General features: G+C 42.6%; 1 protein-coding gene across 4 annotated transcripts in view; it reads right to left on the bottom strand.

The window, feature by feature from the left end:
* Nucleotides 1-15,205, bottom strand: part of LOC136626222 (prominin-1-A-like) — a 120,555-nt gene that overhangs the window by 49,791 nt on the left and 55,559 nt on the right. For 3 of the 4 annotated variants that reach the window (XR_010792643.1, XM_066601081.1, XM_066601080.1), the window contains exons 3-6: nucleotides 11,492-11,547; nucleotides 4,697-4,902; nucleotides 2,387-2,507; nucleotides 476-539 (exon numbers count right to left, since the gene is read on the bottom strand). Coding sequence is in view for 3 of the 4 variants with exons in the window: in XM_066601081.1 (XP_066457178.1) it covers nucleotides 476-539; nucleotides 2,387-2,507; nucleotides 4,697-4,902; nucleotides 11,492-11,547 (447 nt within the window). In the remaining variant the exon portion in view is untranslated. The remainder of the gene's footprint in view (nucleotides 1-475; nucleotides 540-2,386; nucleotides 2,508-4,696; nucleotides 4,903-11,491; nucleotides 11,548-15,205) is intronic. The other variant, XM_066601083.1, reaches the window with a different exon arrangement.

The following is a 15,205-nucleotide window of genomic DNA, read 5'->3' as shown; positions in this document are numbered from 1 at the left end:
ATCAAGATGAGTCATTTCAACTCTGGAGCACGAGTTTCTGGTTCCAGATCATGATTAAAAAAGGGATTGTCCAGCACTTTTTTACTATTGATGATCTATCAGTCAATGAGAGCTGTGACTGCAGTACCCAACTGGCGTGAACCAAGCGGTGGATCCCCACCAATCAGCTATTGATGACATATCCTGAGGATAGGTCATAAATAGTAAAAGTCCATAAAAAGTCCTGGACAACGCCTTTAATTTGGGAAAGCCACTGAACTGTAAAATGTGTTCAGTCATGCAGTCATAAGGTCAATATCATATGGCTACATAGGAAAGATGCATGGTGACTCAGTGGTTAGCACGGTTTGCAACCTAACTGCACAGAAAATCCATAGCTCTTCTGGCATATGTGGACCTACTCCTAGAATGCAGTTTACATATTATACAAGAACCAGTGGCTGGTCTGGTACTTCACATGGACACGTGGACTTACCAATAATGCTGATGTTGGCCTTGTCAATGGGAATGCTGCTTGAATTGATAATAATGTCAACATCCTGAAAAACAAAAAAAATTAAAATAGAATTATTCCTAAATCTAATTTACACTTCAAAGTCTGCGCCATGAATTACTGCTGAAGTAGGACCTCCCCTGCCTCCAAATGAGGACCATGAAAGAAAACTTTTTCACCATCCCTGCCCAAGGTGCATCTTCAAAGTCCTTGTAGATTGACTCTTCAGTAGGCAAGGATTAGGAGATACATCCTTGCTTCAAACAGCTATATTTCAGACTGTATAAGAGTTTTGGTTGTGATTCTGTTTTGAAGCTAAGAAATTTGGCTTTAACAGAAGACCAAAATCAAGGAGCTATCTGAAACATAGCCTGATATATAGCTGTTTGAAGTGGGAGCTGCATATACTTGCAGCTCTTCTTCCTGACTTAACTTCTTCACCAAGTATCTCAGGCTGTATAGCAGATAGAGCTGTGATTGTGGTCTTGTTTCTAACATAAGATTCAATAAGAGTCAATGTTCTGTCCATGATACAGCCAGAAATACCAGAAGTTGAAATTGGTATAGCAAGTTGATGTGAGTTTTAGACACAGATTCATGTTAATACACTTTTTGTAATTATTTTTCTCCCAAAGTTACATGAAGGTGGACATAGTTGTCAACTATCCATCCAAAAACTTCCAATCAGCAGGTTGTCTGCTTTCACAAAATATATAGGGTTTAAGGGTACACTTAGTTTTCAAGGTATGTAATTCTCATATTTTATAGGTTGTTGCTCTTAAAATTTCCAGCTTAAAACCAGTTTTTTGGCTGTTTCAGGTCTAGTGATGTTATGAAGATACAATTATGTAGACCTAAGGGCTCATTCACAGGAGCGTAATTTCGGCATGTATTATGCCTGTGATGCATGGGACACGCGTTGACTAGAGTCAATAAAAGTTAACAAACTTTCACTAATCTGTTCACATTAGTGTGTAAACCGTGCAACCCCGCTCTGAAACGGAGTGAGCAATAAAAAAAACAGACAGCCACACTGCACATGACCGTGTGCGTGAGATACGTGGTCATGTGCAGTACACCCATTGCCCATTGTAGAGCACCAACTTAATCCGTAGGGCACTCAGGTAATTTATTTATTACCCCCCACCAAGTTGGATTCTCATTTTACCGACCTCGGAAGGATGGAAGGCTGAGTCAACCTTGAGCCGACTACCTGAACCATACGAGGATTTAACTTGCAACCTTCAGGTCGTGAGCAAGAGCTTAGGACTGAATAACGCGGTTTCTACCGGCTCTCTGCCAGCATCACACAGACTGGTAAAACAATACGGGACACTCGCAGCGTTTTACGCATACGGTCGTGTGAATGAGGCCTAAGTGATATGAACTTTGCTCATATTAAACTTCTATATTTAGAGGTTGCACTTAATTTTTTGCCTGGGTCACATTTTCTGCATATGGTGTCATCCTGAGGTGCACCGAGTAGGAATAGGGTTATGTTGTGACATACATTGATTTAGTCCACATTCGGCTCCGTCAGTTATTTACGGGTAGTTTATGCGTCTCTATAGTTTTCCAGTTCACTTTAGCATTTGCTTTGTTGCTGTACTAGCAGGTCATCGCCTTTTGTTTCTAATCCCCTATAAATCTTTATGGCTTATTTCACCCTTCTGATTCTCACCGGCCATAAAACCCCTGTTTTCTGTAATCCTTCCATTGACTCAGCAGATGGTACAGTTCAATAAAGGATACTCTCCGGACGAGTGGTATGATACAGCCGGCTTATGCAAATGCCGTCTGGTTGGCTAGTTGGCAGGGGACGCTGATTGTTGTAATGTTTGCTACACCTGGATACTGGCACCCTCTTAAAATGGTTGGCACTGGGTACCGTACCTTAGGGATTGAGTTGACATAGGTCTTCAGATTTTTCACCGTATCATTGAAGGACTTGAAAGTGCTGTTGACTGCTTGGTCGATTTTGCTGTTGCTATAAAAAGCGCAAATGTCACCGGCCCTGAGGAGGAGATAAACGGAACGATAAAAGAAGGCATCAATTCAAACATGCAATTGTGAAGTTTAAATAGTTTTACGATAGAAGAAAACCCAGCTCTGCACTTGTACCAATGAAAACGGAAACTAAATGCAAGGCTGACGCGTTTTGACCCCCAAGAGGGCCTGGCAATCAAAACTCATCTGTGTCTTGTATGCGATTTTATGTATCATATGAATAAATATCAGTTTCCTTTTGTTCGAGCGGAGTGCTGATTTCTTTTTGTCTTTCCGTGGGAGTATGGCTGCACCTCCGAGCGCGACAGGAGCAGCTGCATGTAATCACGGCGAGGGTGTTGGCGTTGACTCGTTTTGATATAAACAGTTTTGTAAGATTAAAGTAGATATTAACAAGTAAAAGGTAGTTCATTGCGTAATGAAAAGTTACACAATTTTCCAATATACTTTCTGAATCAATTCCTTATAGTTTAACCCTTTCCAATCCACTGTCTGACGTCTGAAGACATTCTGATTGAAGGCTGTACAGCTCTGATTTCAGAAGATGTCCGGCAGGGTATTCTTACTGTATAATACTGGCCGCTCTGTGGTTGGGGGGCCTCTGCAGCGTGTCCCATACCGCAGTACTAGCTCTAGCCAGCAGATGGCGCCATTGTATAATGGCAGAAAGAGAAAGCCCCCTAGAAAACCCTGAATCCAAAATTGGTTGCTAAGGGTTAAGACTTCTACTTGTAGTCATTGAACTTATTGTTGACTTCTAGAGTATAGCAATCTGTCCTGGTCGTGTGAAGGACATATATGAGCACGGCTCGTTACAGTGCATTTATCAGGGGTGCTTCTTGTAAAATTAAGCTGCAAGTCTCGCTTTAGAAACCTCTTCAGAGAATACAAGGGCTTGAGGGGTTCTCCAGGAAAATACTATTGACCTACTGTTAGGACAGTATGGTGTCATGGTATTGTACCTTCCCTGCTTTTATTTGTAGGCTTAGTCCCAAGAGAGGAGCATTCTGAGAGGTAGGAACCCAACTTTCCCAGGTTGAGATTTACCACCTAGTATTAGCATTAGGACCCATCTGAGCTTAGTCACATGGACGTTGGTAGATGGGCCAATGTAATTCGATTGAAGTATATACCAAGAACCTTGCATTATCTAATGTGGTTAGAGTATAGGTATGTATACTTCTAATAGAAAATTTATTTTGCGTGCTGTTGCCATATTTGGTTTCTGCTTCTACTGTCAGGGCAGGTCATCAATAGTTGATGGGATGGCGTCTGCTGGTCAGGACCTCGGGTCAATCAGCTGATTAAGCGCCTATGTACTCTGACCAGGCAGATCTCCATCCACAAAATGGACAGTCAAAAGCAGGAACTAGATATTCTTGGGCTCAGTCTTTGAAATGCTCTTTCTATTGTCAAGCAACTGGGCCAATTCAATGAAGAGTCCATTACCAGCATGTGGGTTACAAAGTATTTGGTGGCACTCAGTAATCGGTTGGTTCACTTGGGTCTGCTCTACGTCTTAAGTATGGCACATGTGGCTTATTTCTCTGGACGAACCATACCTTAGACACCTTCCATGAACTGGCACTCTCTCAGGTTCTCTACTGCTATGCTTTCCAGATTTGTAGTCTGTGCTTGGTCTTTGCCAAAACTATGTTCCTCTGTACTTCCCCCTACCCAGGGCCAGTATATCTCTTTCCTGGTACACATGGGCAGCATTTCTGGTGGTGTCTACAATGGCCTTACCAGCCCCTAATGTTATATAGCTATTGTAATCTCCAGTTGTATTCCACCTCAGCTTACATATGCCACCACCATTGCCATATTATGTTTAACCCATCACCAATCCACACATCCAATAAAATGAGCTCATAGGACCAAGGGAAAGGAGGAGGTTAAACAAAAAAAAGTGCTGAAATATTTCTTTTTGTACATTTTCTATATTCAGTGTTCCCTAAAATAGGACATCTATAGTGCGTATAAGTGAACCTAACATAAAATGCTCGTCTTAGGTGCTTCAAAAAAGGATAGGTCATTATGGAAGCCAATAACCCCCTGCTAAATGCAACCGGACTCTAGGAAAGTGTCATAATGGGAAATCCACTATGGCCACCAAAGTGGACCTGCTTACAAAATGTCCAACTACAATGTGTGCAGGTGTAAAAATCAGGTATAATGGACTCTTTCTATACTCACAAAATAACGAGAGTGATGATGAAAAGGAAGAAATACAGAAACCTCCTCTTGCAGTTCATATTCTTCGTCTGTTTCTGGTACATTCTCCCACCACAATTCCCACAGCAGCGGCAGCAAGCGAAGAATAAGCCGACCAACGTCATCATTATAAAGAAGACCACGCCAATGGCAAGAGCTACCAGGTAGCCCAACTCATACATCAGCACCTAAATACAAGAACTATATTAATATAATTGTCAACTAAATGGAAAAACACTCAATAGCCATTATAAACCTTACAATCTATATAGTCAGTAATAACAGGTGGTGTGGTTAGCCCAGACAAAGATTATAGCCTGGGCATGTTTTGGCCTAGTGTCCCTTTCATTTAAGGCTGCTATTACAGGGGTGTTAGCAGCTTATTACGTTTCCCCCACAATTACCGGGCTGAATGTGTAAGTACAGTTGTAGTCTTGCAATTAGCGCTATTACACGAGCGATAGCGGCATTCATATAATAGCACCCTAAGAAAAGCTGATAGTGTCAGCAAGGAGGTGAATGATGGGAGAATGGTATTGGTATGAGTGGACGGAAGAGAGGGGAGAGTGAGAGAGGAAGTACACCTTGGCGCAGAGGCGTAACTTGAAGCTCCTGGACCCCGATGCAAAACCTGTAACAGGGCCCCCAACTATAATGCTTTACTCATAGTACTGGGTTCCCTATATGGAGAAGAGAGGCGTTATAGGCCCCCTAAAGCTCCTGGGCCCGGGTGCAACCGCATCCCCTATAGCTACGCCCCTGCCTTGGCACTATCTTCTAGATGTGGAGAGTGAGACATAGGATTGGGAGCTGAACACCTAGCCAGCAGATGCAAAAACTGCCTCTACGGCAGCTGCAACGAGAAGTGAGACTGTCCCAATAGTTGAATCCATCCCCTCCATTGCTGCTGGTCCCAATCTGCCGGTTGGTGATAAGAGTGAATCCTCATCCGGGCCTATTCCTTGCCAAACCAGGACTTCAACTTCTAATGGTACAGCTTCCCTATTGTGCCCCAAGGCCAACTTCAAATTTCAGGAACCAATACAAGGGTCATCATCAAAAGAAAAAGAACCCAACCCATGTGGTGTCATAAACCAGCTCCTAGAGGGTGCTGTGAGGCCCGTCTTTATTGAAGCACCAAATGTCTAATAAAGTAGGTCAACATTCTCCCAATTCTTCGGGCTTCTACAAGGCACAACCAAAACTGGATTAATAAATAGAAACACTCTTATGGTTGTTACAATACTTCGGATATTGGATATGTGAGGCCGTAGTTTAGGGTTCAAAAGTTTTTTATTTTGTCTATTATGCAGATATGAAAATTACAAAATTGTCATCAAACATTCTTACATTAACCTCAATTGTCTTCCTTTGTCTAGTTTTCTGTCTTATTCTTTGAAACAGACTTTTTTTCTTTTTAAATATAAGTATGAACTCTGATGCTATCAACATTTATAGCTTATAACTTCTCAGATTAATTTCTGGTATCTCTAGCTTCAGTTACTGATTGGTTAAACTGAGAAAAAGAAAACTTAAACATATCTAATATAACAGCTTCTTATGAAGAAAGATTGAGGAAAGAAGGGGGGGAAGTAAAGAGGGCTGGAATGTTGAGAGTGGGGGGGGGGGGGAGGCTTGGTCAGGGGCGAGAGGAGAGAAGAGGGGGGGGGGGGGGGGAAGTCATCTCGTATCTTGATTTGAGGGTTACGTTTTCAGGGTCTGGTAGTATCCGAAGGGTCATTGGTTGTGTTTGTGTTGGGGAGTGACCCCCTTTCAAGCCATGGTAAGGCCGTAGTTTACATGATGTTTCACTGGGCCAACACTATGGTTGATCTACGTTGAACATGGCCCATAATACAATCATTCTGTGCAACAAATAGGTCAGAAAATTATTGTGTTGACATGAATGGTGTCATCAAATCTCCAAGCCAGGACAAAAATGGCCAATTTGCTCAATACCAATGCTATAAATAATGCAAGGAGCACCAAAACATTCTCATATGCAGCTATGATACCACCACATATAACCACCACTTATGTTCCTTTACCTCCAAACAATGTGAAGGAATTTACGTAATTATAGGGCATACCAAGAAACAGGCTGGTGGCATATGTTCCCTGGGTACCAATGGGGGTTGTCAACAAGCCACTCTGCCTTGGCCAGGGGAAGTAGATACAGGGCTAGAACTGCAAACCGAACATTTTCAGAAAGATGAACTACAGTAGATATGTCTATTCTGCCTTTCAGTTCTGTCTCGACAAGTGCGGCCATGTAGGTGGAGCGAAGGTTATGGCATAAGACAAACCCATGAACTCATGTTAAACACTTAAGCAGTCACGCATTATAGTTTTACAGTATGATTTCTGTGCACAAAGTGATTAGTTGTACAGGCGCCGGTCTCTTTTTTTTTTTTTTACAGTGATTCATAAAGAAACCACCCTTTCTTATCTGACAAAACGAGTCATATTATGGACGCCTACTGAACCCAATCAACGCCAAAATATTTGCATTGGGTTTGTAAATATGAAAAGTCTACACCGATGAACAAAAGGGAACACTGAGACAAAGACTTGCAAAAGGAAAGTGGGCAATGAAAAATAAACAAAGGCTCCCATTGAGGTTGTCATACTAGTTTCCGAGAATACTGCTAAAGATTTAACACTCCGAGTTCACTGCTCAATCCTCGCTATATCCCCTCCAAGTCTTGCTCATTGCATAGATAGAGATTCTTGTTACTTCATTTTCTGCCTTGATTTGCTTGTAAGTATCATGAAACAGATCTTCTTTTGAAAAACTATCAACCAACCACTGGATAGGTTGTAAATGTTGAATTGATAGCTGGGACTCCACCAAACTGGAGATGCTGGTCCCCAATTTCCTTCAACTGCTTGAGCTTAGTAAGGAGGAGTTTGAATGTTGAGGTAGTCAAAGCATGCATGCTGATACTTCAAACCCTATCGACGTGACAAAGAGCCAAGCAAGCCTAGAGATCGGCAGGGGTCCCAGTGGTCAGACCCCTACCAATTTATTACATATATAGTGGATAGGTGATCAGTGTTAATGTCTGGCATACCCCTTTACGTTGAATGGTTTTCTGTGCTATGTTCTAAGACTTGTTTTTCAAAATTGGTTCTATGCAGCACAGAGTATTAATTGTACAGTAGAGCAAACGGCTGATGACCACATCTGTACATGTAGCTGCTCATACTTCAAATGGTATTCACCAAGTCAAGTAGTTACTTCAAAGGGTTTGTCCCTTGAAGACTACCCCTGTCCACATGCCCTATAAGAGTACAATAGAGGGACCATCATGATCATCCAAGTTCCTTCAATGAGACATAGAGGGCTAAACCTTTAGGCCAGCTCATCCCATTCAGTCCCATCAAGTGAATAGGATGATCTGTAATACTGGGCACTACCATCGTGCCTGAGTAACCAGTGGTGGGGACTCAAACCGTTGTGCCTAAGTAACTGTCACCCGGACGGGCTCTTAGTTCATCTCTGTTAATGTGTCAAGTGTGCAGTCCTCACTCCTCGGACTTGCTTGATAATCACCCACTGACATTGAGTGAAGGGGACCGCCCACTTGACACATTGACAGTGCTAGGAGCTGGACCTAAGAGCCCATCTGTTTGAATGGAGGAAGTATCGAGGAAAAAAAAAGGGATAGAGCCAGTGAGCCTGCGACTGAAGAGCCATGTAGCTGGCCCTGCTGACTTCATACCTTAACAGGTCCTCTTTAAAGACACAGGATGTACAATTATGGCTGATTGCCTATCAAGCATAGAATCCCTGTTAGATCGCAGTATAATACCATAGTATTACATTATACTGCAGGAGTGATCAAACGATTGCAAGTTCAAGCCTCCTACAGGGACTAAAAAAAATGTAAACATTAGTTTGGAAAAGGTTCATTAGTTATGAGAAAAAATTAAAAAAAATATGAAAACAAAAACATATTTGGTTTAACTATGTCCGTAAAAGTCCAATCTAACAAAGTAATGCATCATTTATCTGACACGGTGAACATTGTCCAGGGGAAAAAAAATACAAAACCTCCAGAATTGCGCTTTTTTGGTCGCCCCCTCTCCAGGAAAAAATGTAATAATAAGCGATCAAAGAGTTGTAAATACTCCAAAATGGTACCAATAGAAACTACGGAATAAAAAGGAAGAAAACTAATTAGCATACTTTTTTTTTACCCCATGGAGAATTGACTGAAAAGAAGTCCAAATATACCAGCTGCATCCCTCCAATGAGCAGCAATACCCCCCCCCCCCCCCTAGTCGCCTTACATGATAGTTGTAGCAAGAACTGTAAATTTAATTCTGCGACTTCAGGTACCGTCATGTGATTGATCGCAACTGATTGTATATTATGTAAAGGCAATGACCGTATTATAAATGGCACTTGGAAGGTGAAGGATCCTGTAACAGAGCTTGTATTGGGGCCTGGGAGCTTCTCTTCTGAGTACGGAGGTCCAGAACCAATCAATTAATAAAAGTTAATTAGTAGTTTTATTACGTTCTACATTTTTTTCCTATACACATATATGAGGAAACTGAAGCCTACGTGGATTTTCAAGATTTTATTGCATGTTTTGCAGCCCTCTTGCACCTGCCAGAAGTTACAACCATTGTTAGAGGTAGAGGGGAAGCCAGCAGATCCGGTGACCAACAATGGATCTCCGGGCAGAAGATGTGGACTTCCTCTTCCATGTGTGTCAGGGCATTGTATGGACTGCTCGCTGCGGGAAGTCAGTGAATCTGCTGCAGTGCCTAGGGAAAGGAAGCGGCTCTGAGGCTTGTACATTTCTTATGGAGTTCTCTGACACTACAAATGTACATCATCTGGGTGGTCTCCAGGCTTTGTACAGTATACTCTGTGTGTTTTTCACTAGTGGTTTCATACCTACTCAATTTGCGGCAGCAAATTTTTGATATGTTAGGCCATACCTTTTTACAGTACGTTGTGCTTCTCACAGTAATAGTGCCCCTTACAGTTCCTGCAGACCTCTTCTTCACTAATAATGCCCCCTGTAATGCAGTAGAACAAGACACCACCCTATCACGAATCACCTCTTTCTTTTCCCCCGATGCTTAAGTCCACACCTCTCTGCCCCCCCCCCTCCACCACCACCAATCCCCCTTCACATCAAGGTAGTGCGATCACTCCGGTCAATCTCTGACTTAAGCGTTGGTATGGCGAAGGTCAGTGATTGGTCCAAAGATCACGTGCTACACAGCACATAATTGAAGTAGGGTTACGATTTGCTTATGGCCATTGATTGATATGAACTCAGCTACACATACCCAGACCCAATCCGCTCCATTGGAGCTACATCCTTCCACCAAGAACACCCAGTATCGTAGACGTCATAGTTTACCTTGCTATGACTACCTTTTTTTAAACTTTCACCTCATGCCAGGAGGCTTGCTGCATCATTGCCCAAGTGATAGCATTTTATGCACAACTGGATGTATTTACCACAATATCAGCAACACACCCTTTTAGTAATCATTGCGCTTTACGTTCACAGTTTGTACATCATGAAAATAGTCTGTGCCATGTGGACTCGTATTGGCTCTCACACTATTGTCTCAAAATCACCGCAAAATATCACAGTGCCAGCTCTCTGCTTGTATCATAGCCCATAGTCCTGATCACATGTTAGCGGGAGGTATAAGAGCGTACAATGCTCCATATTGCAGTCCTAATCTATCATTTTATCCAGTCGTTTCTCTAACTTCAGCCCCCAGTCTTCAGGGCCCTTTTGGTCCTGCTCTTCGTCCACAGTCATCAGGGCCTTTTCTTGTACTGCTCTCCAGCTTGGGGATAGTGCTGCTTGGATTAATTGGCCACTACCAGATACCATGTAGGCCTCTGCTGGCTCTTTTCTCTGCTAGGTTGCTGCTGAGCTGTTCCCCGCATACACTCTGTGGTGAATATAAACTGTTTCACTCCATTCCTGGCTGTCCCTACATGTTTCATGCCTCCTGGGATAGTGGGACAGCCCCAAAGATTAGGAACTATCCCACCGAATCTTGGACAGTTGAGAGACATGGTGGACGAAGCTAAGGGCGAGACGTGCGCTTCGGGGCACAGGGATTTCCAGACCCTCGATCACGTGGTAATATTTTATTATATGCATGACATGGAGCTTGGTCGCACCTATTGTAGGTTGATATAAGCATGATTTTATTTAGGAACTTCTTATATGTGTGACCTTGGTGATGTATTTCCCTTGTATTGATGATGCATTTCCTTCATGTTCTGTTTTTTTAATGTTTTTATGATATATGTAATTTTCAATAAACAATTTTGATTTTGGGGGTCGCCATATTAATAAATATGTAGGACTGACATTTTTGGTGGGATTATAGCTGTCTTCATATAGGATTCAGACATGGTGGTTTGTAGTTTATATCAACTGTTTCATCTCTTCTGTAATGATACCATATTACAACTGACTTCCAGGTGAGCCTGTGTTTGTACATAGCATTCAGTCTAAGAAAACAGACCTGCAGTTTCAAAGGCCGGAGGTGCGATGAATCTACCTGTGTCTGTTCTGATTTGCATATTGTGGAACATAAAGAATTTTCGGAGGTATCACGGTACACTTGTTGTTACATGCAAAGACCAGGGCTCTAAGGTGAATTTAACCACAACCTCAGTATTTCCTCATGGGAGATGGAAACTTAATACTGGAACCCTTGGGACTTGTGCTGCTCTAAAAGCGACTAATTACAGATCATTAAAAGAAGAGGCGCACTTACCTCTTTAGGCTGAATATGACTAACACTCTGCATTTTAAGTGCCTCTTTGAGAAATTCTGCAAAGAAAAAAAACGGATAATCTTGTAAGGATCAAAGTGGATTACATTGCCGTATCAGTAAGTGTCTGTTCACATCTACACTGTGTCTTCCATTTATGACAGAAGACATGACGCAGTGGCAGATCCATTGTACAACTGATACATGGGTATTCATACTATAGTGAACAGGGCTGCAATGGGTATTTCAACTAGGTCACCCTTGTGCACTCAAAGTACTTAAAGGGGTTGTCCCGCGCCGAAACAGGTTTTTTTTTTTCTCAACCCCCCCCCCCCCACCCCCGTTCGGCGCGAGACAACCCCGATGCAGGGGTTAAAAAAGAACACCGGACAGCGCTTACCTTAATCCCCGCGCTCCGATGACTTCTTACTTACCCGGTGAAGATGGCCACCGGGATCTTCTACCTCCGTGGACCGCAGCTCTTCTGTGCGGTCCATTGCCGATTCCAGCCTCCTGATTGGCTGGAATCGGCACGTGATGGGGCGGAGCTACACGGAGCTACACCGAGCCCCATTGAGAAGAGAAGAAGACCCGGACTGCGCAAGCGCGGCTAATTTGGCCATTAGACGGTGAAAATTAGTCGGCTCCATGGGAACGAGGACGCCAGCAACGGAGCAGGTAAGTGAAAAACTTCTTATAACTTCTGTATGGCTCATAATTAATGCACAATGTACATTACAAAGTGCATTAATATGGCCATACAGAAGTGTATAGACCCACTTGCTGCCGCGGGACAACCCCTTTAATACTAGATTTTTACTATAAAGCCAATGTTGTACAAAGTTGATTTTTTTGTGAACCGGTTGGCTAAAAATACAAGATTTTTGCACTTCGCTATGAGTTTCCACCACTTCTCTACATCCACCATTGTTTTGTTTCCTGCTCCAATGCATGTAAAATAAAAAAAACAACAACTTTGCACAGTATTGATTAAAAATCTCCAACCACTTTATGACTATAGCTCCTATTCAGACCTTTAAAACTCCATGGTTACAAACTAGCCCTGTGTAGCCAAAGGGCCCCTTTACACAGGCTGATAAATCGGTCTGATTTCTGCATCCAGCGGGAATTTGAGCGATTATGGTTCAGTGTAAATGCATGCCCCTACTGAACGCCGATTGAGAATTTATCCGCTTCTCATTCGTCGTTCAATTTCTTCATGCAGAAAACTGAACAACGGATCAGCCCTTATAAACAGGCAGTCATTCATCTATGTGTAGCATGCGGGAGGAATGAGGATCAGCTTGGGTTCATGGTGGCTATATAATCTGACTGCCATCCGTTATGCTACAAATAAAACAGTGATGGTGGTTGTAATTTGTGACAGCAGTCTACAGCTGGCTGGAGTGAAGGGCAGCCTGGCAGTTGCTTTCCCATCCGGTCATGCTACAGACAAAGTTTAAGGATGGTGCGGGTTGTGGTCCCTGCTCCTGGAGAGAGGTGTAGTAGGCTATGTAGTGCAGATGTTTCTTAGTGGGAAGGAGCTCTAGGAGTCGGAGTAAGGGTAAAATAGTAAAACTAACTTTTATTGCAGTTTCTAGCAAACAAAGCAACGACCAATACAGTCCAATTTCTGTACATGGTTTGGTGACTGGAGATACCGCAATCAGTATAATGTATTGTAACTGCCACCTTTCCTCAGATTTAGGTATGAAACTGTCTCTGTTCTTTATCTAGCTTTCTTTTTACTTTCTTACTCTTTTATCTTTCCTTATTCTTTTAGTTATACATCTCCATCATCGCATTCTCTCATTAACAGATAACTCACACTCTCGTTAACTGCAGAGCATTCAACTTTCCAGAAAGGGGTGGGGCTATTTATGGACTCTGTGTCCTCCCATGAGCATAGTGCTCAGGGGCTGGGCACAGGCTTAGTCTACCCTCTTGGTTTAGACTTGATGGTTCTCCAATCACCAACTCCATTCTAGTACTTTTATTAAAGGAACATAATCATATTACAAAACTATATACGATACTTTTGTAGCGACAACTTTGGGTTACTACTATTCTCCCATTTTTTTAAGGGAAGCTGTCCTTGGCATTTGATTACATTCACTTTTAAACCAGTTTAAGCCATTTTAATTCTCTCATGCTACGTATGTCCAAAGTACACAAATAAAAATGTACCAGTTGGCATCCATAAAATCATAATTCCTAGCTGCAGGGTGTGATACCTTTGCCTACACTTCGCAGCTGCGGGGTGTAGATGTACAAAGCAACGTGAAAGTTGCATAGCAGTGGTGAATCATGGCGGAGCCCTGGGTCTTACGCAAGCTATGGTGCCCATTCAATACTTCTCCCCACAGACTAACCCTCTGGATCCTCCTTTTCTGATTCGAGTTGATTTTACCTATAAAATTTCAACGTTTAGATAATATTTCTAGGTAAATAAGTAAAAAATGTGAGTTACAATGGCACTAGGACCCCGAAATACAATATGGCTTCAAAATCTAAACTGTAGGAGATACGAAGGCAAGATGCCTTTTCCTGAGGTAGACAAACATTATTTTACGTGCTTCTTTGCTTAATTCCCGGGTGCAGTTCAGGGCACACAGACCATAATAAATGTTCTGCACCAGGTGCTAACAAAGAAAAAGTGCACATTAGGATATACCCTGGATAGGGTCTTTAAGAATTGACAGAGTCTGTTATACAATGAAGCACAGTCCCGTAAATTTGTAATGTGATCACACGGTGTGGCAATTGCATAATTTTTCTCAGCTAGCATAGTGTTGTGCAAATCCTCATTGTTTGAACAAGGAAGGATGCAACTGGTGCAACAAAACAATTACAACCAATTTTTAACCCTTTGCAATACAATGTCAGACCTCCTTCAACATTCAGATTTCCCTACGTAGCTCTGAGGTCTAACACGTTTCTAACATTATACAGGACAGCTCTCCGATGTCGGAGGCTGTTCCTCATATATACATTACACTATGCAGAACAGCACTGCAGAGCTGCGCTGTCCTGCATAGTGTAATATACGTATGCAGAAGAGACTCCGAGATCGCAGCTATGCTGTCCTGCATAGTGTAATATATGAATGCAGAATAGCCTCCAACATCAGAGCTACACTGTTCTGGATGGTATAATATACGTAGTAGAACAGTCTCTGACATTGGAGCTGCGCTGTCCTGCATGGTGTAATATACGTATGCAGAACAGACTCCAACATCAGAGCTACGCTGTCCTGCATAGTGTAATATACGAATGCAGAATAGTCTCCAACATGAGAGCTACACTGTCCTGGATGGTATAATATACGTATGTAGAACAGTCTCTGACATTGGAGCTGCGCTGTCCTGCATGGTGTAATATACGTATGCAGAACAGCCTCCAACATCGGAGCTACGCTGTCCTGCATAGTGTAATATACGTATGCAGAACAGCCTCTGACATCGGAGCTACGCTGTCCTGCATAGTGTAATATATGTATGCAGAATAGCCTCTGACATCGGAGCTACGCTGTCCTGCATAGTGTAATATACGTATGCAGAACAGCCTCTGACATTGGAGCTACGCCGTCCTGCATAGTGTAATATACGTATGCAGAACAGCCTCTGACATTGGAGCTACGCTGTCCTGCATAGTGTAATATACGTATGCAGAACAGCCTCTGACATCAGAGCCATGTTCTGCATACTCTATGTAATT

This window comes from Eleutherodactylus coqui, chromosome 4 (genome assembly GCF_035609145.1).
Source record: "Eleutherodactylus coqui strain aEleCoq1 chromosome 4, aEleCoq1.hap1, whole genome shotgun sequence".
In the NCBI taxonomy this organism is placed as follows: domain Eukaryota; kingdom Metazoa; phylum Chordata; class Amphibia; order Anura; family Eleutherodactylidae; genus Eleutherodactylus; species Eleutherodactylus coqui.
This window is presented reverse-complemented; position numbering and strand designations above follow the sequence as displayed.